Here is a 23,653-nt window from a genome sequence, read left to right as displayed (position 1 = left end):
AGGCGGGGGGCGGGGCTCCCGTGCGGGGGGCAGGGCGGGGGCGGGGCTCCCGGGAGGCGGGGCGGGGCGGGGCGGGGCTCCCGGGAGGCGGGGGGGGCGGGGCTCCCGGGCGGGGGGCAGGGCCCAGCCGAGCCCAGGAGCCGAGCCGAGCCGGGCGGGCCGGGCCGGGCAGACAAAGCGCCCCGGCGGCCAGGCGCGGAGATCTCCGGAGCCCGGGCGGGGCATGGCTGCGCCCCCCGGGCCGGCCCCAGCCCCAGCCCCGGCCCCGGCCCCGGCCCCGGCCCCGGCCCCGGCCCCCGCGCCGTCCGCGCGCCCCGCGCTGCCGCCCGAGCCGAGGAGCGCCCGCCAGGTAAGCTGGGCCGGGCCCGGCCTCCCCGGGACAGATCGCGGCCGCCCCACAGCCGGGGCAGCCCGGCCAGAGGGAGCCTCGGGCCGGGGCAGACCCCCCTCTTTGGGGGGCCCGGGGGCCGGAACCCAGGCGGGACCAGGGACAAGTTTCTGGCCTGGGGCGGCTTCGGCTCCGCGGAGACTCCGGCCGCCCCGGGGCCCCGGTAGCCTCCTGGCCGGGGCCAGGCCCGGGCCAGGCCCCCGCGGGCGCGAGTCCGCAGAGTTGGGCTTCACGCGCCTTCTCGGCCTCCACCCCCCGCTCGGCCCGTCTCCTGGGCCCCGAGTTCCCAACCTCATCTCCGGCCTTTCTTTGTCGCCCCAACCTGCTGGGCAGCCGGCCGGCCCGGCGGAGGGCCCCTGGCCTTGGAGGCAGGACCGCCAGCTGCCCCTACCGCGTGACCGTGGCCAAGTCCCCTGGCCCCACCGGCTCTCCTCCCGGGCGCCTCCGGCCCTCCCGATTCCCAGCTGGCCGTCGGACCCACAGGGTTCCGAGGACAGTGAGGTTGGGGCCTCAGCCCAGCCCCCCTCACTCAAATTCAGTTCAGAGCCTGTCACTTCCCTGAAGTTCTGGTCTTTTTTGGGGGGAGGGGTTCGGTTTTTGCAAGTGACTTGCCCAAGGTCACCCAGCTAGGTAATCAATTGTCTGAGGTTGAATGCACTCAGGTTTTCCTGACTCCAAAACCGGTGCTCTATCCACTGCGCCACCTAGCTGCGCCTGGGGTCTTCTTTGAGAAGGAAAGACAAACATCATCATCATCTTCATCATCACCATCATCACCATCATCCCATAGTAGACACTTTACTATTGACTCACTGACCGATGCCCAGGCCGCTTACAAGCCGCGTGTTCTTGGGCAAGTCACTTTGCCAAAGAAGTCCAGAGTCACTCTTTGAATCTTAATTTCCTTATTTGTCAAATGAGGAGATTGAACTAGATTAGTGGTTCTCAGAGTATGGTCCCAAAGGATGGTCTCTGGTGACCTAGAGGCCTTTTCAGACCTCAAATTATTTTCATAATAATGCTTGCTCATAAGTCATTATAATAGATTTGTTTTTGTAGGGCAGTGGGGTTAAGTGACTTGTCTGAGATCACCCAGCTATCAAGTGTCTGAGGTTGGATCTGAACTCAGGTCCTCCAGACTCCAGGGCTGGTGCTCTATCCACTCTATTCACTACCACCTAGTTGCCCTGATAAGATTTTAAATTTCCAATACTGTAAATACACACACACACACACACACACACACACACACACACATGCACACACTATAAATATAGATACCCACATATAAACATTTTTAGAGTGTAAAGGCCACTTTGGGACAGAATGTTCAAGAACCATCTGGGCCTCTGTGTCTTCTTCTGTAAAATGAGTGGTCGGGTTAGAAGGCTTCAAAAAACCCTTCCTGATGCTGAAATTTCAAGAGGGCAGAAGACAATAAACATAGGGAGTCAGGGAAGGTCTCCTCGACCTGATGGACTGAGAAGTCCTTAAGTGATGGAAGTCCTTAAGGTGATGGAAGCAGAAATGCACAGGAGTGAACCCTGCCTTTGGAATCGGGAGACCTTTGTGACTTGCTACCTTTGTGAGCCCCCCAAGGACTCAGTTTACTCTGGTGCAGTTTGACCAATCAGCTTCTGGGGTCCCTTGTTTGAAATTGAGCATTCTCAGGGAGATGACCATAGAAACAGAAACTGAAATTTAGAATGACTGTTAAGCTATAGGGAAAATCTTTGACCCAGTAACTGGAGGGACATGGGATTTCCCAGGTAAAAGATGCTCCTGTGTGTTTAATGTGAGAAAGGCAAAAATAATGAACTCTGGCAAATTTAGGAGATTTGGCTTCAGATTAGATTGCATTAGATTGTGAGCTCCTTGAGGGCTGTGGCACAAGGTAGCTACTTAACAAATATTCTGTTTGATTGATTTGGGTCCTGGTGCCAACACTCTGCCTTGCTGTGTGACATGGGCAAATGACTTGAATTCTTTGAGATTTTTTTTTTTCCTGGAAAATAGAGATGGTCAGATGAACTAACCTCTAAGAATCTGGCCAACCTGGGAATGGGATTCTCTGTGATTTTTGTCTCCTCTGGCCAGGGGAACTAATGAATAAGGGAGGACTGAGTAAGGAGGGTTCAGGACTTCCTGGAAAATAGTGGATGGCAAACCAACAGGTCCCTCAGAGCATATCTCCTTAACACCAACCTTCCACACACCCAAGGTGACTTTTCTTCCTGCCTCTGACACATCCTTCCCATTCTTTGTAAACAGAATAAGAAATCTGGAGATCTAAATAATAAATTGTGCCATTAACTCATAATGTGCCTCCAGGCAAGCCTTTCCATTTCCTTAGTTGTAAAATGGGGTGTACATTAATTAGCTCTTCCTCCTGCTTACCTTATTAGACAGCTTGGGTTGGTAGTGACTTTAAACAGGCACGAGGCTTTAGTCTTATCCTTGACTGGTAGTACCTGGGTGACCTTAGGTTGTTATAATTATAATTTATTTTTGGTGGGAGGGAGGGAAGCAATTGAGGTTAAGTGACTTGCCTAGGGTTACACTGCTTGCCAGTATCTGAGATTGGATTTGAACTCAGGTCTTCCTGACTCCAGAGGCAACTCTATAAAATAGACTCTCTGAAAGCTACAGTATTTATTCAGTGTGCCTTTTTTTGGTGGGGGGGTAGGTGGCACAGTGGATAGAGCACAGGCCCTGGAGTCAGGAGTACCTGGGTTCAAATCCAGCCTCAGATACTTAATAATTACCTAGCTGTGTGGCCTTGGGCCCCATTGCCTTGCAAAAACCTAAAAAAAAAAGTGAGCTAAGTTCTGAGGCTACAAACAAAAAGCAAAATCTGTCCCTGTCCTCAAGGAGCTTCCGTTCTAATAAGGGGAGATGATATGCACCTACAAGAGCCTGATCTTCTATTGGCTTCTGATGAAAGGGTGGGGTAGAGCGGGAAGGGGCAATCCCCACCTGCAGGAAGGGCACTATGGAACTCAGATGGCATGGCAGCTAGGGGTCACCAGAGTTCTGAGCTTGAGTCAGGAAGACCTGAGTTCAAATTTCACCTCATACATTTTTTTTTAGCTGAGTGGCCCTGGACAAGTCTCCTAACCACTAATTGCTTCACTTTCCTCATTTGTAAAATGAAGACAATAAAAGCATCTTCCTCCCAGGGTTATTGCAAAGATCATGTAAGTTGATATTTGTAAAGTGCTTTGCATGTAGTGAGCCCTATGTAAATGATATAGCAATTATTATTATTATTATTATTATTATTATTATTATTATTATTATGTTTTTGCTAGGCAAATGGGGTTAAGTGGCTTGCCCAAGGCCACACAGCTAGGTAATTAAGTGTCTGAGGCCGGATTTGAACTCAGGTCCTTCTGACTCTAGGGCTGGTGCTCTATCCACTGCACCACCTAGCCTCCTCAATGATAGCAATTATTATTACTAGCTGGCTGTGACTGTAAGTTTTATAATCGTAGCACCTACTGTGCTTTGCAACCTGAAAGCTCAATAGAAATATGAGCTCTGATGATGATATAGGGCAAGAAGAGACCTGAGATGTCCTCAAGATGAATCTCCTCATTTTACAAAGGAGAAAACTGAGGCCCACAAAGATTAAGTGACTTGATGAGGGTCACATAAATAATTAAAGCTTAGATCAGGAGCGGGGACTGTCCAGGCTGCAAGACCCAAAAAATCATTTGGTCTGGCATTGCCACTCAGACTGGACTCAAAATTGAGTAAATCTAGGAACTTGTTTGATCATGTATAGCAGGTGGCTGGTGGTATAAATATTCAAATGGTCCTTGGCAGAAGAAAGGTTCTCCACCCCTGGCTTATGCAAATATCAAGTTGGCATTTTCTTTTAAGCACACAGAAGTCTCTCTAAGTCACCTGGAAACCCGTCTCAGTCACTGCCTTCGGTATGAGGAAAACAACCCCCAGACTGCCTTGAAGGACCTTAAAGCAAATTATAGCTGTTATGTAAGAACTGATGTCCAGGTAGCCAAAGATCACAATTTAGAGCTATAGGAAAATTTAGGGGTGATCTAGTACAACCCCCAGAATTTTCCAGGGGGATTTTTTTTTTTATTGTGACTGAAAGGTTTCAGGCTGTTCTGGAGCTCAGATGTCATGACAGCTAGGGATGCCGTAGTGTCCAGATTGCTGGGTTTGCCTTTACAACAATCCATCAAGGTTTGTGAGAGCTTCAGAGATACAGACTCATCTTAGACTGCCGGCCTCACTTAGGAGGCAAGGTCCTGGGGGGATTGAGGGGGCAGTTGTTTTCCTCATCTTTGTTTTCCATACTTCAAATTGTCCTCAAGTTTTCTTCCATCTAAAAAGGAAGAAAGAAAAAAAAATGAGGTTTCTTCCAAGACCTGCTTGGAATACATAGAGATTGGACTGGCACCATTCAAACCCCACCCCTGATCTTTGTGATCCTGGGTAAATCCCTTTACTTCTCTGGCCTCAGTTTACCCATCTGAAAATGTGACGGTTGAACTAGGTGACTTCTGAGGTCCCTTGTGATCATAACCAGTAAGAGTTCACCTTCAGACTGCTTTTCATAGGTTTTTTTTTCTTATTTTATAGAGAATTGTCAGAGGTAGGATTTGAAACCAGATCTTACTTCATTTAATTGATTTTGTCTTCTTACATATGTGACTGGGAAGTATTGGCTGAGCATCTGGCCTGGTTCTGGGACCTCCTCAAGCTGAAGGAATGTTTGAAGACTTGATGCTAACCCAGGAGTGTTTCTTAGCTCTCTGCCAGTGACCTCCCCCTGGACCTTGACTCCTCCCTCAGTGCCTGGTGAGTTAGCTGGCCTGGTTTTGAATTCTGTGGCCTTGTGGTTTTTTGTGAGAACCCATCAACTCGCTAAAAATAACACCTAAACAAATAATGGAAGTCATGTCTCCAGCTTAGACCCTCTCAGAGAGTGCAGCCGATCTATTTTGAATTATGGGTCCTCTGACATCGTTTCCTTTTGAGCTGAGCTCAAAACTGTTTTTTAAAATTCAACTTAATTATTTTTTGTTCAGTCCTTTCAGTTGTGACTGACCCTTTGCGTCCCTATTAGTTTTGTTGGTAAATATCCAAAAAGAAAGTGGTTTGCCATTTCCTTCTCCAGCTCATTTTACAGATGAGGAAACTGAGGCAAATAGACTTAAATGACTTGCCCAGGGTCATATAGATAGAAAGCATCTAAGGCAGGATTTGAACTCAGGTCTTTCTGATTTCATGCTTTGGTTCTTTATCCTCTGCACTGTCTACCTGTCCAAAAATATATAGAATCAAGCAAAACAAACTCACACATGGTCCATGTCCAAAAATAATGTCTTTCTGCACCCCATGTTCATAATCTCTCAGTCAGGAGGGGGATCATATGCTTCATTATCTTCTGGTTCTCTGGAATCATGGTTGCTCATCTTTTGGCCTTTTTTTTTTCCTTTTTGAGATTGGCTATCCCTATCTTGCCTAGATCACCATAGCTTTTTTTTTCTTCTCAACAATGATTGGCATGGAAGCTTTAATCTGCTCCATATTTTTGACCTGCGTCAGTTCATTCCTCCTAAGATAGTCTGGTGGCCCTCCCTTCTTGAACTGGGGTTCATCATATTGGCACCAACCTTGGTTAGGGCACCCAATCAGCTTTATCCCAAACAGTTCACCATATTGGCACCAGCCTCTGTTAGGACACCCAGTCAGCTTTAGCCCAACTGTAGTTCCAGTCCAACTCAATCAATCCACCAGCCTCAGCCCCTCAAGCAGTGGGGATGACAGAAGTGTGCCACTTCTCTCCCCACATCCTTCATTCAGCAAATATTTCTATAAAGGGCTAATTAGTAAGACACCCTATAAGGTGGCTGATTTCGATATTCTTGTCCCCATTTTAAAGATGAAGAAACTAAGACGCAGGGATCTGAAGTGACTTGTTGAACTGGCTTACTCAAGGGCTAGTGTGAGCCTGAGGTGCAATTTGAACTCAGGTCTCCTGATGTTTTTTCTAGTATTGCCACTTTGCCTCTGCTAAGGGAGAGTGAAGGGAAGTTCAGGATGTTGGGATGCATTCTGTTGGTTTCTTTGAGAGTCCCTTGATGGCTTGGGAGGTCTGCCTAGAGTTGAAGATAATCTGGGTGCCACAGTGATATCCTTTTGTAATTGCTGACCAGGCCTGCCATGGCCCCCAGCCCCCATCAACTTCTTCTTAGGATTTTAACTGGGATAAGAAAAGATCTCATGAGTTCATAGATTTAGAGGCAGGGGACCTTCCAGGCCATGGATGGAAATCTTAGAGATGAAATAGCTGAAGCCCAGAGAGGGTAGGGGACTCTACCAACAGGGCACAAGTACTGTGTGACAGGCTTAGAATATGAACCAAGGTTGGGAGAATTAGAGAGCACACATATCATCAAGATAATTAGTCACTTAACATTTATTAAGTTCCTACTCCATGCAAAGTACTGGGCTAAGTGCTAGGATTATAAAAAGAAGCAAAAGACCCTCAAGGAGCTTAGGCTCTCCTGGGAGAGACAAAATTCATGAAAACACAAGGAGCACCAGCAAAGTATATCCAGGATAAACAGGAAATGCTTAAGGGAGGGAAGGTATTAGAATCAAGAGAGGTTGGGGAAGGGATTTTAGTTGGTACTTGAAGGAAGCCAGGAAGATCAATCGATGGAGTCCACATGAGAGCCAGAGAGAATGCACAGAGCCAAGAGATAGAAGGTCTTGTTTGTAGAATTCCCAGGAGGCCGGTGTCACTGGATGGAAGAGCACATGATAAGAAGTGATGTGTAACTCAGCCAGAAAGGTAGAAGGTTAGGTCATGAAGGGCTTTGAATGCCAATCAGAGCATTTTGTATTTGATTCTAGAGGCAATAGGGAGCTACCAGAATTTCCTGAGTAGGGGAGTGACCTGGTTGGACCTGCGCTTTAAGAGAGAGGGGTGACCAAAAAATCCAGAGAGAAAGAGTATCCAGGAGGAGAGAGTGACCAACAGTGCCAAAGGCTGCAGAAAGATCAAGGTAAATGAGGATTGAGAAAAAGCCATTGGATTTGACTGCTGAGATCATCTATGGAGAGGGACTTTGAAGAGAGTATTATTATTATTATTATTATTATTATTTTGTCCTTCATTTTTGAAGAAAACCATGATGTCAGGGAGGTGATGCCATGACAAGCAAATGAATTGAATTTGAGTGAGGGGGTGCTGTGCTAAGTCACCAGTCTCATTTTCTCCTCCAGAGTCATCCGGTCCAGTGGCCAGATAGGAATCAGGATGACTGGAGATGGCCCTGGATGGGAGGCAATCAGGATTAAGTGACTTGCTCAAGGTCACACAGCTAGTAAGTGACAAGTGTCTGAAGGTCAAATTCGAACTCCCATCCTCCTGAATCCAAAGCCAGTGGTCTATCCACTGTGCCACCTAGCGGAATGATAGAGAACATAGAGAGAAGAACCAGAACATAGAGAGGAGAATGAAGAGGTAAGAGAGCATAGGCACCCATTGTGGCTGAACTTTTTAACCAGTTTAGCTACAAATGGCAGAAGAGATACAGGTTGATAGTTTTTGGGGATAGAAGGATCAAGGGAGGGTTTTTTCGGGATGGGGAGACATAGGCATCTTTGTAGGCTGCAGGGAAGGAGCCTACTTGTGAGAACAAGTGAAAGTGGGGATAACTTCCAGGGAGGCATTGGTGGACTTGGGAAACCTGAGGAAGAGGCATTTCACTTGTCCTGAGGCTACTGAAGCAGAAACACAATGGATGGGCGGGAATTGCAATTCAATCCATTTGATTTTTATTCCTTTCCTATTTTGGGTCAGGCATAATTGATATTAAGACTGAACAAACAAAACATTCCCTGCTCTGGGGAACTGAAAGTTCCCCTGGGGAATCTAAATTATACAACATCAGTGAAAGGAAGACAATTGGGATGCATAGTGACTTGCCGGAGATAGTGCTCTGGGAAATGGCACCCAAATTGAATCTTGAAAGAGACCAAGGTTTCTGATTGGTGGATATGAGGAGGGAGTGTGGATTCTAGGCACAGGGGGACAGCTGGTGCAAAGACAGGGAGGTGGGAGATGGAACCCCAAGTTTGGGGAATAGTCAGTTTGCCTGGAATATAGAATGTGTTGTGAAATGTGAAACAGGTCTAGAAAAGCTGACTAGACCAGTACTGTGAAGGGTGTGATGAATCTGGGGTCAGAAAGACTTGGTTTCAAATCGTCTGGACTCCACCTCCACGGCTTTGTTATTTAGTGTTCAGTTGTGTCTGATTCTTTGTGACCTTGTGGACTATACTGTTCAATGGTGTTTTCTTGTAAAGAAGTCATTTCCTTCTCCAAAAGATGAGGGCAAACAGGGTTAAGTGACTTGCCCAGGGTCATGCAGCTATAAGTGTTTGAGGTCAAATTTGAACTCAGGTCTGGTGCTCTATCCAGAATCATCTAGTTTTGTGGCTTAAAGTAGGTCAAACCATCTCTCCGAACTTTAGTTTCATCAGTTATATAGCTGGAGTCAATATTCGCCAATGCACTTGCTAGCCCTAAATCCTTTGATACAAATCGAACAATTCAGGTTTTTTCCTAAGGGCAATAGGGAGCCAGTGAATCTTCTTGAACATGAGAGTGCTTGGGGTTAGACCTGTGCTATTGAGTGATGATTTTGTCAGCTATGAGGAAGATGGGTTGAAGGAGAGAATGAGCGACTTGGAAGTGGGGAGATCAATTGGGAGTCTCATTAGTCTGGGAGAAAGGTAAGGAAAGATTAGCTCATAGGGTGCTACACCACATGTGTGGAGCAAAGGAAAAGACTGTGAGGGAGGAGGTGGACTTGGATGTGGGGGTGAGGGACAAGCTCAGACCCTCTGCTTTGATGATCCCTTCTTTCTCACTCTGTTAGGATCAGAATTGAGAAATAATTTCATAAAAGCCAAGGAGGAAGGAGAAGGCCTCTAGATTAATTTTTGTTTTGTTTTTTTAGACTTTTCAAGGCAATGGGGTTAAGTGGCTTGCCCAAGGCCACACAGCTAGGTCATTATTAAGGGTCTGAGGCTGGATTTGAACTCAGGTCCTCCTGACTCCAAGGCCAGTGCTCTATCCATTATGCCACCTAGCTGTCCCTAAGGCCTCTAGATTAAAGGAAGGACTGGTCAATGATGTGAAAAGGGAGGAGAGAGAAAGAGAGAGGAAAATCACTTATGAGGGCAGTAGGTTCAAAGAAGGATGTTTTTGTTATTTGAGGATGGGAAGATCTGGATGTGCTTATAGGTGGCCAGGAGATGGAGGAAAATGCAAAGAGGCAGAAGAAGAGAATAAGACAGGCTTCCAGAGCAATTGGGAAGACAAGGGATCAAGGCATAAGTAGAGGGTTATTCATGTAGAGGATGGGTCACTTCTTTGTAGGAGACTGGAACAAAGGGAGATGCAGATGAATGCTGACTGGTAGAATAAGAAAGAGGGCTCTCAAAATAGCTTTGACTTCTCAGGTAAGTCAAGATTGTCTTTGTATTGGGCAAAGAGGGTAAGCCCATGCTTTGAACTATGTCCCACCTCCCCCAACCTCCTACTCTTCTCCCTTCAATATCTCCCTCTGTTATTTTTTGGGTTTCTCATCCTACCCCTGAGAAACCTTCAGTTTTGAAGCCTTCAGAAGAGAGCTGATCTAACCTCAATCCTTTGTGGTTCTGACTTCTGTTTCTCATCTACATTGTGGCTAAGGCCAGCCAGAGAGGAGGAAGGAGTGTTGTTGATATGGAAGCTAAAGGATCTTGGTTCAAATATCCCGACTTTGTTGCTGTGTGACCTTGGGCTCTGGGCTTCATATTCTGTCATCATCTGTCAAAGGTAGGGGAGGGGTTTAAGATTCTGAGGCCTCTGAGCCTCTTTGGGGGCTAAGTCTCTGACCCTAGTATATTTGCTTTTACTTTTTTCTTTATCTTTTTGTTTTTACATCACTTAAATTTCTTGATATTTCCCTCCTCTTCACCACTTGCAGAGAACCCTTCCTCATAGCAAAGAACAGGGGTTAGAAAATGTGCCGGGGAAACTACCAGGTGAGGAAGATCTCTCTGCTAATGTGGAACAGGCCCTTCTTGCCCAGTTTAATATGTATTTAGGGTTCCTGACTGGCTGTCTTTTGTCTTCACCACCCCCCCCCAATTTAACAAGGAATCAAGAAAAGGAAAAACTGTAGTTATGCAAAAATCCAAAATTCATCTACCAAGTCTGATAATTTTTGCAGCACCTTCCCCTGCAGAGCAGGAGTCCTTGATCCTTAATGAAGGACTTAGGAGGGCTGGGAATTGCTTATTCCTGTCCTTGAATCTTGTTCAGACTTCTAGGACCCAAACCTCTCTGTACACTAATGGCAGCCTCATGAGCTACAAGTTTGAATGATCCCCCCCAAAAGCCCACCTAGGACTATTTGCTGATGAGAAAGGGGTCGTAGGAATTCTAGTCAGGATTGAAAAACCCTCAGTGGCCATTGAGTTTAACCTCCTCATTTTAGAGGCAGAAACAGAGACTTATCCAAGGTCACACAGAGAATAGTGGTATGAGGTGGGATTTGAATCCAAGAGCCCAATGTATTTACCACTATATCACATTTGTCTCCTCTCCAGTGGTTTTCTAGGTCTTTGAAGAGCTGATCTGGAGGAGATGATTGAGTCCTATGATGTACTTAGGGCTTGTGATATCCCTTCTCCATTCCTGAGAGCCTTATTCTGTGGGCAAGCATTTGGCGATCGTGGTGGGACGTGGCTAAAGATGCCCAGGTCTCATTGATACTGGCTCACCAACATTCTTTGGATCTATCCCCTTCTCCCCTGGCCTACTGCCACTACCCTTGTCTAATTTTTGTCACCATCCAATTAGTCTGATTTTTAAAATGAAAAGAATTTTTTTTCCAATTAGACTGTTGCAATCACCTTTTTTCCAGGTCTCTGCACCTCTGCTGTAGACCACCTCCAATCTATCTTTCGTGTGCCACTTTGCCAGAGTAATCATCCATTCCTGTGAGTCCTCTGCTCCAAGATCTTTAGTGGTTCCCTATTGCCTCCAAAGTAAAATAGAAATTCTTTTGCTTGGCATTCCTTCTTCTTCCTGCCCTCCTTCTCTTCCTCCTCCTCCTCCTTCTTTCTTTTTTCTTCTTCTCTTTTTTTTTGCAAGGCAATGGAGATAAGTGACTTGCCCAAGGTAACACAGCTAGGTAATTATTAATTGTCTGAGGCTGCATTTGAACTCAGGTCCTCCTGACTCCAGGGCTGGTGCTCTGTCTACTGCACCACCTAGCTGCTCTGGAAGCAAAGGCTGCCTCTTCTTGACAGATCTATCTGGCTGGGGAGCACTTTTCTCTTTCCATACCTCCCATGGATGGTTCTTTGTTCTTTGATATTTTTGCCATGGAATGTTGTGTATTAGTTACCTGTGTTGTGACTTATCCACTTCCTTGATTATAAACAGGATACTCCATTCATCTCTAGTCTTCTGGCATTCTCTCTGGTTGTCCTCCATGCCTGGGAAGTCCTCCTTCCTCATCTCTGCCTCTAGGCTTTTCTAGACTTTCAAGTCCCAGCAAAAATCCCACCACCAAGAAGCCTTTCCTGAGCCTTCTTCTCTTCACAGTTCTCTTCAATTTATCTTGCATATGATCTCTCTTGTCCATACATTGTTGTTAGTATGTTAGACTTGAGATCAACACCTGACATTGTAGGTATAATAAACATTTGCTGCCAGACTTGCAGAGATTCTAAGGGATGGGTGAGGTGAGTGAACATCTTAGGGGCTGAGGGACAATGTCCTGGGCAGAGGCTTGAAGGAGAAAATGGGCCAGATTCTAGGAGTTGTCAGGAGGCTGGTGTTGCTCAACAGTCGAGTGTGAGGACAGTGAGGAGAAATCAGTCCATAAAGGCAGACTGGTGGAACCAGATGGTGAAGGAGTTTAGATGCGAAGCAGAGGAGGTTGGCATTTTTTTTGAGAGGCAGAGAGCCATTGAAGCTTCTTGAGGGAGTGGTCTTTTTTTTTAAGTACTTAATCTATGCAAAGTGCTAATTTCCTGGACTGGACCTAGAAGCTGACCTTTCTGGAAGGTCACCAAACATAACCTCATCTGAGGTTTCTGAAGGTTGTGAGGTCAAGGAGAGGCTGGATGACCAACCAGCCAGTTAAGCCAATGAGGCAGATACTGCCAAGCCAGGTATATATGCAAAGGAAGGTGGACACATTGTCTGGACCCTCCAGGAAGGTCCATCCTCATGGGAGGGACAGCAGGACAATATCTATATCCAGAGTGTAGAAGATGGAAAAGGAAGACCATCTCCAGAAGGAAGGTACTCATCCTGGGATGGGGTAGGGGGTAGGAGGCAGAGCACCCCGGTTGTGTGGGACACCAGAGATAGCATGTCCTGTTTGAGGACCAGTGGGAAGTCCCTTAGATCAGAGTTCACATGTAAGAGACTCATGGGTAGTGACAAGCCCGGAAAGTGAGGAAGTACCTCAAAGGCCAAGGAGAGGTCCCACCGATTGGATTGTGGAGATAAAGGGGAACCACCAGAGCTTTCCGTTTTGGGGAGATGTCAGAGTGATAGGCTGCATTGTCAACACGCAGTCGGAGGGAGATATTGCAAGTAATTCAGTCTGATTGGGTGAGATAAGTTTTAGACTCTGAGTAAATATGATATAGGCTAGAGAGGAGAAGACAAAGGAACAGGAAACTATACACCAAGAACAGGGGGGATCCTTTGGGGGGGAGGGGACCCTCATCTTGGAGGTTCCATGAAAGATGTGCTTATGACTTGGCTGCTAGTTACTGATTCATCAGTAAGTATTTCTAAGCACCAACTATTTGCCAAGCTCTGCGCTAGGAGCTGAGGTATAAGGAAAAAAATAAAAGAAACGATAGCTACCCTCAAGGAGCTCACATTCCATCCAGGGAAGTGAGACAAAAGCACCTCAAAGTGTATACAAAATAGCAATAGCTAGCATTTATAGAGTACTTTTTTAGTATTTATTTCATTACATTCTATTATTTTATATTTATTACCTTATATCATATTATATGTTTATTTTGTTATATTCTGTTATATTTATTATGATTATATTCTATTGTTATATTTCATGATACCATATTGTTATATATTTACTCATATAAAATATTGCATTAGATCATACATTTATATACACCCATAATATATTCATTATAGAATAATTATATTGCACATTATATACCTATTACATATGTCCATTATATATTACAGAATAGAATGCATTATATTATATTGCATGCTTATTTTATCATATATATTCATTCTAAATTATTACCTTTATATATTTTGTGTTATTTTCTAGATTAAGTCTATTTCTTTATATTCTATTATTGTATCTTTATTATATATTTCTATGTGAATATCTTTCTTAATCTAAAATGTAAAAATATTAATTTTACCCTTACACTAACCCTGGAAGATGGGGTACTGTTATCCCCATTTTAAGGATGAGGAAATTGAGGCTCAGAGGTTAAATGTTGTGCCCAAAATTATATAGCTCAGTAAATGTGTAAGGAGGACCATCAATGCCATTTTATGGGAAGGTCCTGGTACCTGGAGGGACTTAGAGTGGGGGTAATCTGGAAGACCCTGTTGCTTGAGTTTTGAAAATTATTTTGGATTCTAAGAGATTGAGGTGAGAAAGGAGTGCATTCCAGACTTGGGGGAGGGAGCTCAAACGTCCTATTTAGAAGGAGCTGAAAGGTTCTGGCTTCTTGTGAGTCTAGAATTGGGTCAGTTGCCTCCAGGGAGGGATAGGTACTGGGGATGATGGTGATCGGAACAGGAGGAAACTGGCCAGAGGTGTGTTTAATTAGCTAGGTGAACCATACTCCCTCCCCTCCACCCCCAATACTTTCCTGGGTGGGTAAGAGGAGGTTTCCTACGCCTCATTCTGAAAGCTCTAAGGCTCCCTTTGCCTTCTCTTTCCTGCAGTTAACCTTCAGGGCTCAGGTGTGTGTTTCTCAGGTGAGTAGGGAAGAAAGGAACTAACTTCGGGGAGGGCAGGCAGCCACTGGAGACAAATGGAGGGCCTTGGCAGGGACAGAAGGTGCTGGCAGAGGAGGCAGGGCAGGTTCATCCCTTCTGGCTCCCTTGGGCAGAGTTAGGAAAGCTTGAGGGCTCCTTCTGGCTCTGTTCCAAGCTCTCCCAGTGACCTTGGGCCTCTTCCCTTCCCTGGGAGATGTCAGAGATAAGATTTGTCTTTGTTGCAGTTTCTGTCCCTGTTTGTGGTTGGGCAGGAAGTGGAGCTACCACAAGGTTGGCTCATCTCATGAGTCAGCTCCATCAGCAGATCCTGGGGAATGCCTGCATTCCAAGAATAGGACCATCCTGCTCTGACCCATCAGTCAAACTTTGCTGCTTCATCAGTTTGACTGAAGGATCCCCTCCCCAACCTTCTAAAGTCCCACTTGAGAATGGGAAAAGGCATTGTTGTTGAGTCTTTGTGACTTGACAGAGATCCTGGAATGGTTTTCCATTTCCTTTTCCAGCTCATTTTACAAATGGAGAAACTGAGGCAAACAGGGTGAAGCGACTTGCCCGGCATCACACAACTAAGTGTCTGAGACCAGACTGGAACTCAGGAAGATGAGTACTTTGACTCCAGGCCTGTTGCTCTGTCCATCACCTACCTATCCTAGAAAAAATGGAAAGAATTCTAGATTTAGAGATGTTTAAATCTTGGCTTTACTAGTTACTACCTGTGTGTGACCTTCACTGCTCTGTGCCTCAGTGTCCTCATCTGTAAAAATCAGGAGGCTGAACTTGATAGCTCTGAGGTCTCTTCCAAGTCCAACACTTTGGGTTGCAAGGATTTAGGAAATCCTCCTCACAATGGGCTTCTTAGGTCGTGTTTTCTCATCTTGCAAAATGGGGCTAATACACTGGTCACTTTTTGCCTTTCTTGACTGCCCACCCCCACCCCAGGACCCAGCCCAATGCTTAGTAGACACTCAGGTACTTTGCAGAGGGTCATATTCATGCTTCAAGGATCCTCCAGTTTGTCCTTCTGTGCTGCACCTTCTAATGTAGATGTTGCCCCCCCTCTAGAATTTAGCCAGTGGTCTTCAAGGGTCATGGTGGTCCAAAGAGTCATCCTCCAGGGTCTTTCTCTTAGCACAGGACTATAGCAGGCCTAATTTTTCAATGACTTGACCTGTCTTGACTTGTCCAACCTGGTCATCTTCTCTCAGATTTTCTCTCCCTGGACTTAACCTTTGAGAGGTCAGGGATGAGGCATCATAAGATGTGAAAATAATTAAAAAACAAGATAGTCCCTATTCTTAGGGAGGGTAGGGGCTGAGGAAGGAAATTTTGGTTGAGGAAATCCCAGGGAGTTGGATTCCCAGAAGTGAGGTAGAAAAGGGTAAAAGGTGGTATGGGGACCCTAATCCTAATAATGATCATTTATCTAGCACTTAGAGTTTTGTTATGTTTTCATTTGAAGCTCACGACCACTCTATGAGGAAGGTGCCATTATTATACTCATTTTACAGGTGAGGAAACTGAGGCTAGGAGATTAACTGACTTTCCTGGGGTCAGTCCATTAATATTTTAAGTGCCTATGTGAGTCAGACAATGTACAAAGTGCTGGGGATACAGAGAAAGGCAAAAGAGCATCCCTGCCTCTGAGGAGCTTGCAATGTAATAGAGATGACATGCAGACAACTCTGAACAAACAGGTTAAAGACAGGATGGATGGCAAGCATCTCCTTCTGGGAGGACTCTAGGGTTGAATATTGATTTGGGAGGGCTTCCTGGCTCTCAGTCCAGTACCTACCTGCAAGGAATTCACAGAGAAAAGGTCTGGGATAAATCACCTTCCTTTTTTTTATTTTTTTAAGGTTTTTGCAAAGCAATGGGGTTAAGTGGCTGCCTAAGGCCACACAGCTAGGTCATTATTAAGTGTCTGAGACCGTATTTGAACCCAGATACTCCAGACTCCGGGGCCAGTGCTCTATCCACTGTGCCACCTAGCCGCCCCCCCTTCCTTTTCTTTTTTATTTAGTTTTCTCCAGTTGTTCCTTAAGGATGCCTGTGCTTTACTGATTTAGATGAGTCCACATCACCACATCACCCGAGGCAAGGCATTCTGGCATGGGGTAGGGGCAGGGTGAGGGGTGGTAGATTGTTCTTTCTGATATTTTTATGTGTTCTCATCTCATCTCCCCAAGCATTCACAGAATCACAGATAAATCTGAAAGGGACACCAGAATAGGGAATGCCAGAGCTTGGAGGAGCCTTAGAACAGAGGATGTCAGTGGGGAAAGGTCTTAGAATTGGGAGTGTCAGATCTGGGAAGGATCTTAGACCAGGGGATATTAGAGCAGGGAAAGGTCTTAGGCCAGAGAATGTCAGAGCTGGGAAGGACCTTAGAACAGGGGATGTCAGAGAAGGAAAAGGTCTTGGAACAGGGAAGGATCTTAGAACAGGGGATGTCAGAGTGGGAAAAGATCTTAGAACAGGGAATGTCAGAGCAGGGAAGGGTCTTAGATCAGAGAATGTCAGAGCTGTAAAGGACTTTGAACAGGGGATGTTAGAGTGGGAGAAGGTCTTAGAACAGGGAATGTCAGAGCTGGGAAAGAACTTAGAACAGGGGATGTCAGAGCTGTAAAGGACCTTAGAGCAGGGAATACCAGAGCTGGAAAGGACTTTAGAGCAGGGGATGTCAGGGCAGGGAAGGACTTAGAACAGGGGATGTCAGAGCTGGGAAGGACCTTAGAACAGGGGATGTCAGAGAAGGAAAAGGTCTTGGAACAGGGAAGGATCTTAGAACAGGGGATGTCGGAGCAGGGAAGGACTTAGAACGGGGGATGTCGGAGCAGGGAAGGGTCTTGGAACAGGGGATGTCAGAGCAGGGAAGGACTTAGAGCAGGGGATGTCAGAGCAGGGAAGGGTCTTAGAACCGGGGATGTCGGAGCTGGGAAGGGTCTTAGACAGAGCAGGGAAGGACTTAGAACGGGGGATGTCGGAGCAGGGAAGGGTCTTGGAACAGGGGATGTCAGAGCAGGGAAGGACTTAGAGCAGGGGATGTCAGAGCAGGGAAGGGTCTTAGAACAGGGGATGTCAGAGCTGGGAAGGACCTTAGAACAGGGGATGTCAGAGAAGGAAAAGGTCTTGGAACAGGGAAGGATCTTAGAACAGGGGATGTCAGAGCAGGGAAGGACTTAGAGCAGGGGATGTTAGGGCAGGGAAGGGTCTTAGAACAGGGGATGTCGGAGCAGGGAAGGACTTAGAACGGGGGATGTCAGAGCAGGGAAGGGTTTTAGAACAGGGGATGTCGGAGCTGGGAAGGGTCTTAGACAGAGCAGGGAAGGACTTAGAACGGGGGATGTTGGAGCAGGGAAGGGTCTTAGAACAGGGGATGTCAGAGAAGGAAAAGGTCTTGGAACAGGGAAGGATCTTAGAACAGGGGATGTCAGAGCAGGGAAGGACTTAGAGCAGGGGATGTCAGGGAAGGGAAGGGCCTTAGAGAAGGGGATGTCAGGGCAGGGAAGGGTCTTAGAACAGGGGATGTCAGGGCAGGGAAGGGTCTTAGAGCAGGGGATGTCGGAGCAGGGAAGGACTTAGAACGGGGGATGTCAGAGCAGGGAAGGACTTAGAGCCGGGGATGTCAGGGCCGGGCAGGGCTCCCCTCCGGCCCGCATTTCCCGGGGGATGGGGACTTGCCCAGGTGTGGGCTCCGCGGCAGGGCAGAGGGGCTGCGGCCCGGCCCCGCGCCCCCGTTTTGCAGCCCCCCTCCTCTCCCCGCAGGCCGCCGGCATGAAGCTGAACGAGCGCAGCCTGGCCTTCTACGCCACGTGCGACTCTCCCGCGGACAACGCGGGCTTCCTGTACAAGAGGGGCGAGCGGCACCCCGCCTACCACCGGCGCTGGTTCGTGCTCAAGGGCAACATGCTCTTCTACTTCGAGGCCCGTGCCAGCCGCGAGCCGGTGGGCGTCATCGTCCTGGAGGGCTGCACGGTGGAGCTGTGCGAGGCGCCCGAGGAGTTCGCCTTCGCCATCCGCTTCGCGGGCGCCCGCTCCCGCACCTACGTCCTGGCGGCCGACAGCCAGCCGGCCATGGAGGCCTGGGTCAAGGCGCTGTCCCGGGCCAGCTTCGACTACCTGCGGCTGGTGGTGCGGGAGCTGGAGCAGCAGCTGCGGCGGATGCGGGCGGGGGGCGGGCGGGGCGCCGAGCCCCCCGAGCCCCCCGAGCCCCCGGAGCCCCCGCGGCCGGGGCGCTCGCTGCCCTGGGCCGGCCCCGGGGAGAACGGGTGCGCAGAGTGGAGTCGGGAGCCCCCGGGCGGGCCCGGCGCGACCCTCCCCAGGACGAGCCCCGAGGGGGCCCCTCGGCCTCCCCCGGTCCCCCCTCGGCGGAAGCCCTCCTCGGGGACCAGCCCCAGCCCCCTGCTGGTCCCCGAGACCCCCTTCACCCCCACGGCCTCCTCCTTCGCTCGTCTCCACGACTGGTACGGCCGGGAGGTCCGGGCCCTGCGGGAGGAGTGGCAGCAGAGCCGGGGCCAGCTGTGACCGCCCCGGTGGAAGCCAGGGGGGCCTCGTCCGGCCCGGGGCCCCAGGGAGCCGAGCCTCCTCGGCCGGAGGGTCCCGGGGAGCCGGATCCGCGCATCCCGACGGAAACCGCCCTCCTCTGCCTCACACCTGGCCCGGCGATGCTGGTCCTGGGGCCGAGCCCTGGCCGGAGCCGAGCCCAGGCGGGAGCCGAGCCCAGGCCGGAGCCGAGCCCAGGCCGGAGCCGAGCCCAGGCGGGAGCCGAGCCCAGGACGGAGCCGAGCCCAGGACGGAGCCGAGCCCAGGCCGGAGCCGAGCCCAGGCGGGAGCCGAGCCCAGGACGGAGCCGAGCCCAGGACAGAGCCGAGCCCAGGCCGGAGCCGAGCCCAGGCCGGAGCGGCAGGACCGGACCTCTCAGGGCAGTGTGGCTGTCTGCGGCAGCCGCCCCCTGGCCCCCAGGAACGGAGAGGAGAAGGCTGGGCTTCCTACGTGGAGGTGTAGCCCTGCGGGTCTGGGCCCGGGGCCTTATGGCCTTTCCTGGGCGGCCTCCTTGGACATCCCCCCTCCCTTCTGCCTTACTTTAAGCCCTTCTGGAGTAGGGGCTCAGGGGAGTGACCTTGCCCACCCAGGGCCCCACTCCAACGGTACGATGTGTGTCTGTGTCTCTGCTGTCCTTCCCGTCCAGAGCATCATGGTTTACAAAGCACCCTTTTTCTCCTCACCATGTCCCAAGGGCCCAGGTTTACTTTGCCCATCCTCCAGTATGCCAGTGGAGGGGAGGTGCTCCCTTCGCCCACTCACCAGCTCCTTGCCCAGGCTTTTCAGGTCTTCATAGTGACTCCCCGGATGGACCACCTTCCCTCCTCTCCCAACATCACTAGGAAAAGAGTTCTGCACTGGGCTCATTTTACTGATGTGAAAACCAAGTCTCAGAGAGAAGTGATCAAACCAGAAGGGACCTTTGGCATCACCTTGTCCAGGGAATGAAGCCCCAAAGAGTCACTTGACTGAAGCCAGGGTCATAGTCCTTGTGAGCTCACATTTCTATGAAGCCTTAAGTTTTGCTGAGTGCTTCCATCCATTATCATTGGATCCTCACCACAGCCCTGTGGGGTGGGTACTATTGTCTGGCCCATTTTACAGATGAAGAAGCTGAGGTTCTTCAAGGTGGCATGACTGGCCAGGATCTGGAGTGGGTTCTGCAGCCAGATCTTTACCCTCTTACTCCATCATGCCTCTTGCCCAAGGTCATAAATAGCAGAGACAGTTTAATGATTCATGATCTCCTGCCTGGGTCAGTGGTCATTCTCCCTCACAGACGGGCTTGCTGTTTTCTTTCAGTACTCTGCCCATTCTTTTTTTTTTCCTTCTTGCAAGCAATGGGGTTAAGTGGCTTGCCCAAGGTCACACAGCTAGGTAATTATTAAGTGTCTGAGGCCAGATTTGAACTCAGGTCCTTCTGACTCCAGGGTCATTGCTCTATCCACTGTGCCACCTAGCTGCCCCTGTGCCCATTCTTCTTAAACTGTTTTCTGTCCAGATCTAAGGCCAGTGAGAGGACACAGCAGGTGCCTGGGGATGTACCAGCATCCTGAGATGGGTCATGATGGTATGGGGTTCTTGGGGAGGTAGGACCCTGTTCTCTGATGTAAGAGCACAATTCTTTCAACTATTCAAAGGGATTTCCATTTCTTTAACCCTCCCTGGAGAGGCTAAGTTTGGGCTAATTTTTTGGGGGGGAGGGGGCAGACCTGACCTTGGAAATCAGAAAGACCCAAATTCAAATTCTAAAACACCAACCACTCACTTAATTTCCTCAGTGCCTTTAGATAATGTTCTGACTCACACCACATACTTCTAGAGTTGGGGGGGGCTTCTTGCATGGAATTTCCCCATCTGACCAAATCACATGTCCTGACCCCATCTCTCCCACAAAAAACTCACCTCACTTTCCTTAAGACCCTTGTGGTCTCATTACTGCTGCCTCCCCTGCCAGGCCTCTGAAAGAGTACCCTGAACTCTTACACTTGGCAGGAACCTTGGTCACCAGCTGACCCAACCCAAATCCATCCTTGGGTCCTGCGCAGGTCAGAGTCCATATTGACTTAGAAGCAGAGTTGGAGTCTTGTCTAAGTCTCCTGTCTCTTCAACCAGGACTTGCCTCACTGGCATCCTGCTGCCAACCAAACAACTCTCAGTCATTAATGGGGCACCTACTCTGTGTCTGCTACTAACCTCAGGTTAGGGGCTACAGGAGTGAGATAATTCCTGACTTCTGGAAGCTTAATTTTTGCTGTCTAGCATTCATTTATGTCTAAGACCTCCAGCTGGAAAATTGCAGGAACCTAAATCCAGAATTGTCCTTAGGAGGCATCATGAGCAGAGGTATAGTCAACCAGGAAGCCCTTGGGTACCAGGACCCAGAACAAGGCCCTGGGCAACTTTCTGAGACTTAGAAGTTGCAATTGTAGAGGGATAGCCCTCACCAGTGAAATTTCAGGTAAGGTCCAAAAAAGATTTAGGGCTATGTCATGAGTAGACACTGGCTTTCTGGGCAGGACCTGGGAGCTGCCCTTTCTTGGAATGTGTGCTTTAAATAAATAATCTAATGGGGAGCTTCTGGTGAGTTCTCCATCACTGGAGGATTTCAAGGAGAGGTTGGACCACCATTTGTTGGGTATATATATTGGAGGATTCTTGATCAGGTTCCTTTCAGCTCTCAAGCTGAGTCTATGAGTTCTTACCATTATTACTAGAACCATGGAATTTTTTTTGGGGGGGGGGAATCTTCTTAGTGACGTTCTCATTGAATGATCTGGAAGAGACCTTAGAGGCCATCTCTTCACTCTTAATTGTACAGAAGTGGAAACTGAGGCAGAGTGATGAAGTGATTTTCCCAGGGTCACAAAGCTAGTGTCTGAGGTAGGATTTGAACTCAACATTTCCTGACTCCCAGTTCAGACTACTATATACTGTGACACCCAGCTGGCACCTCATGCAAGAAGTTTTGGAGGCAACAACCCTCCTGGACCAGAGTTTGGGGGTAAAGTCCCATAAGATGCTGGATGCTGCCTCCTCCCATGACTTACTGACTTGTTTCTAGTTCTTAGCATGTGATGTGTTTCTTGTGCTGGTAAGTGTGTTGTTAGGGTGGATCTCCCATTAGGACAGTCAGGGAGAGGTCATGTGGCGAATGAAGAAGGACCAGTTTGTCCCCATACCAGGTGTATCTGCAGAGGCCTTCAAGGTCAATTTTCTGCCTGGCTCTCCTCCATCTCACTGCTGGTCCAGTGGGTATGGGGAGGCTTGGATTGTTATTATTTTGAAAGAACTTAGGGCTTTCCCAGGTACTCTGGTTTGTAGGGAATCTTCTCTCTCTGGTCCATGCTTGGTAATTGACTTTGCAAAAGAATATTGGGGCTGGATCTTCTTAGAGAAACTATTCTTGGGGAGGGGCATCCACTGGGAAGAGCAGGGTGATTGAAAAGGCTCCCCCAGCCCTATTTCCTCTCTTCCAGAGACCGTTGCCAGGGATTAGTTGGGGAGCAGGACAAACTGAGTTAGGGGTTACCCCTCAAGCTGTCTACAGAAACCACAGACTTTTCAGGCAGGTCGCAGATGAATTCCCATTTTATATATAAGTCACTGAGGCCAGAGAATGACTTGCCGTGCCCATCCTCTAGATATAGAGACAGAGAATCTTGGTCCCTTTGGGGAGAGAGTGCGGAAGTTGCATCTGTCTGGCTGAACTCTGAGTGCCAGGTAGGATGGCTTAGAACATTGAAGAGGCCTCCAAGCACATACCAACTTTCCTAATTGGCAGTTACATGTAGACAGTATTTTATTCTCTACACCTGGAGGAGTCCCCATGCAGAAGTTCCCTCTACAAGGTCAGGCCTCATCCCTATTCCTAGCCTGGAGGGAAGGCTTCTGGCGGCTCTCCCTGGGGGCTTAGAGCTGGTCTGGGGCTGGGGTTGTCCTCCTGGATCTACCAGCTCTGTTCATTGAAAGCCTCAGAAGAACAAGACAGGAAGTACCTTCTGGAGACTGATTGCACCTGAAGGGGGAACTTGAGAAGACTGGAATTGGAAGGTGGGAATTTCCCAAGGGCTGAAATAAAATGGCCTTTTGTGAAGACGACATGTGTGTTGGAATTTCTTTCCATCTAAGCTGAGTAATTGAAGCATGAGGTAAACTCTGAAGGTTGCAGCTCCTCCTTAACCCCAGTTCAAATAGGTCTCAAGGCCTCTTTACTCCCTGTACCAGGGACTGGGGCCTGCCAGGGTTTAAATGGAAAGGGAGTTTCCATATCTCTAGGAATTTGCTACTGGAGGATACAATTTGTAAATAAATAAAAGGTCATTGAAGGAGGATGAGAAAAAAAAACCTTAATTATTAGAGGGGGAGAATGAGAAGGCAGGTGATCGGGATTACAAAAGGCAGAGATGAGGGAGTGCATGTTAAGTGCATTGTAAGCATGGGGCTTGGGCAAAGGTATGGAGGCTAGAGATGAGTTTGGGGAAAAGCAAGTAAGCCAGTAAAGAACAAAATATGAATGGATGAATGATGAAAAACATTTGTTAAAGCCCTGCTAGGCTCTGAGAATACAAAAATGAGATGGTTCTTGTCCTCTAGAAGCTTAATCTTTGATGAGGCATCTGGATGGTGTAGTGGATGGAGCACCAACCCAGCATTAGGAGGCC

The 23,653-nt window shown here is 48.4% G+C and overlaps 1 protein-coding gene across 5 annotated transcripts; it reads left to right on the top strand.

Annotated features, from left to right (window-relative positions):
- Positions 1-273: 273 nt before the first annotated feature.
- PHETA1 (PH domain containing endocytic trafficking adaptor 1) lies at positions 274-19,240 on the top strand. 5 transcript variants are annotated; one of them, XM_074205713.1, is made up of 3 exons: positions 274-349; positions 5,080-7,434; positions 18,213-19,240. In XM_074205713.1, the coding sequence occupies exon 3, from the start codon at positions 18,222-18,224 to the stop codon at positions 18,969-18,971; it is 750 nt and encodes a 249-aa protein (XP_074061814.1). In that variant the 5' UTR covers positions 274-349; positions 5,080-7,434; positions 18,213-18,221; the 3' UTR covers positions 18,972-19,240. The 5 variants fall into 5 exon arrangements, with proteins under 5 accessions (XP_074061814.1, XP_074061816.1, XP_074061817.1 ...); XM_074205715.1 differs by lacking the exon at positions 274-349 and adding an exon at positions 847-3,585; XM_074205716.1 differs by lacking the exon at positions 274-349 and adding an exon at positions 3,606-4,600.
- The last annotated feature ends 4,413 nt before the right edge of the window (positions 19,241-23,653 follow it).

This window comes from Macrotis lagotis, chromosome X (assembly GCF_037893015.1).
Source record: "Macrotis lagotis isolate mMagLag1 chromosome X, bilby.v1.9.chrom.fasta, whole genome shotgun sequence".
In the NCBI taxonomy this organism is placed as follows: domain Eukaryota; kingdom Metazoa; phylum Chordata; class Mammalia; order Peramelemorphia; family Peramelidae; genus Macrotis; species Macrotis lagotis.
Note: the sequence above shows the minus strand (reverse complement) of the source record. Positions and strands in the feature narration are given on the sequence as shown.

What these genes read in the sequence shown, in the direction of transcription:
- PHETA1 (XM_074205713.1), top strand. Translation starts at nt 18,222, where the DNA reads ATGAAGCTGAACGAGCGCAGCCTGGCCTTCTACGCCACGTGCGACTCT.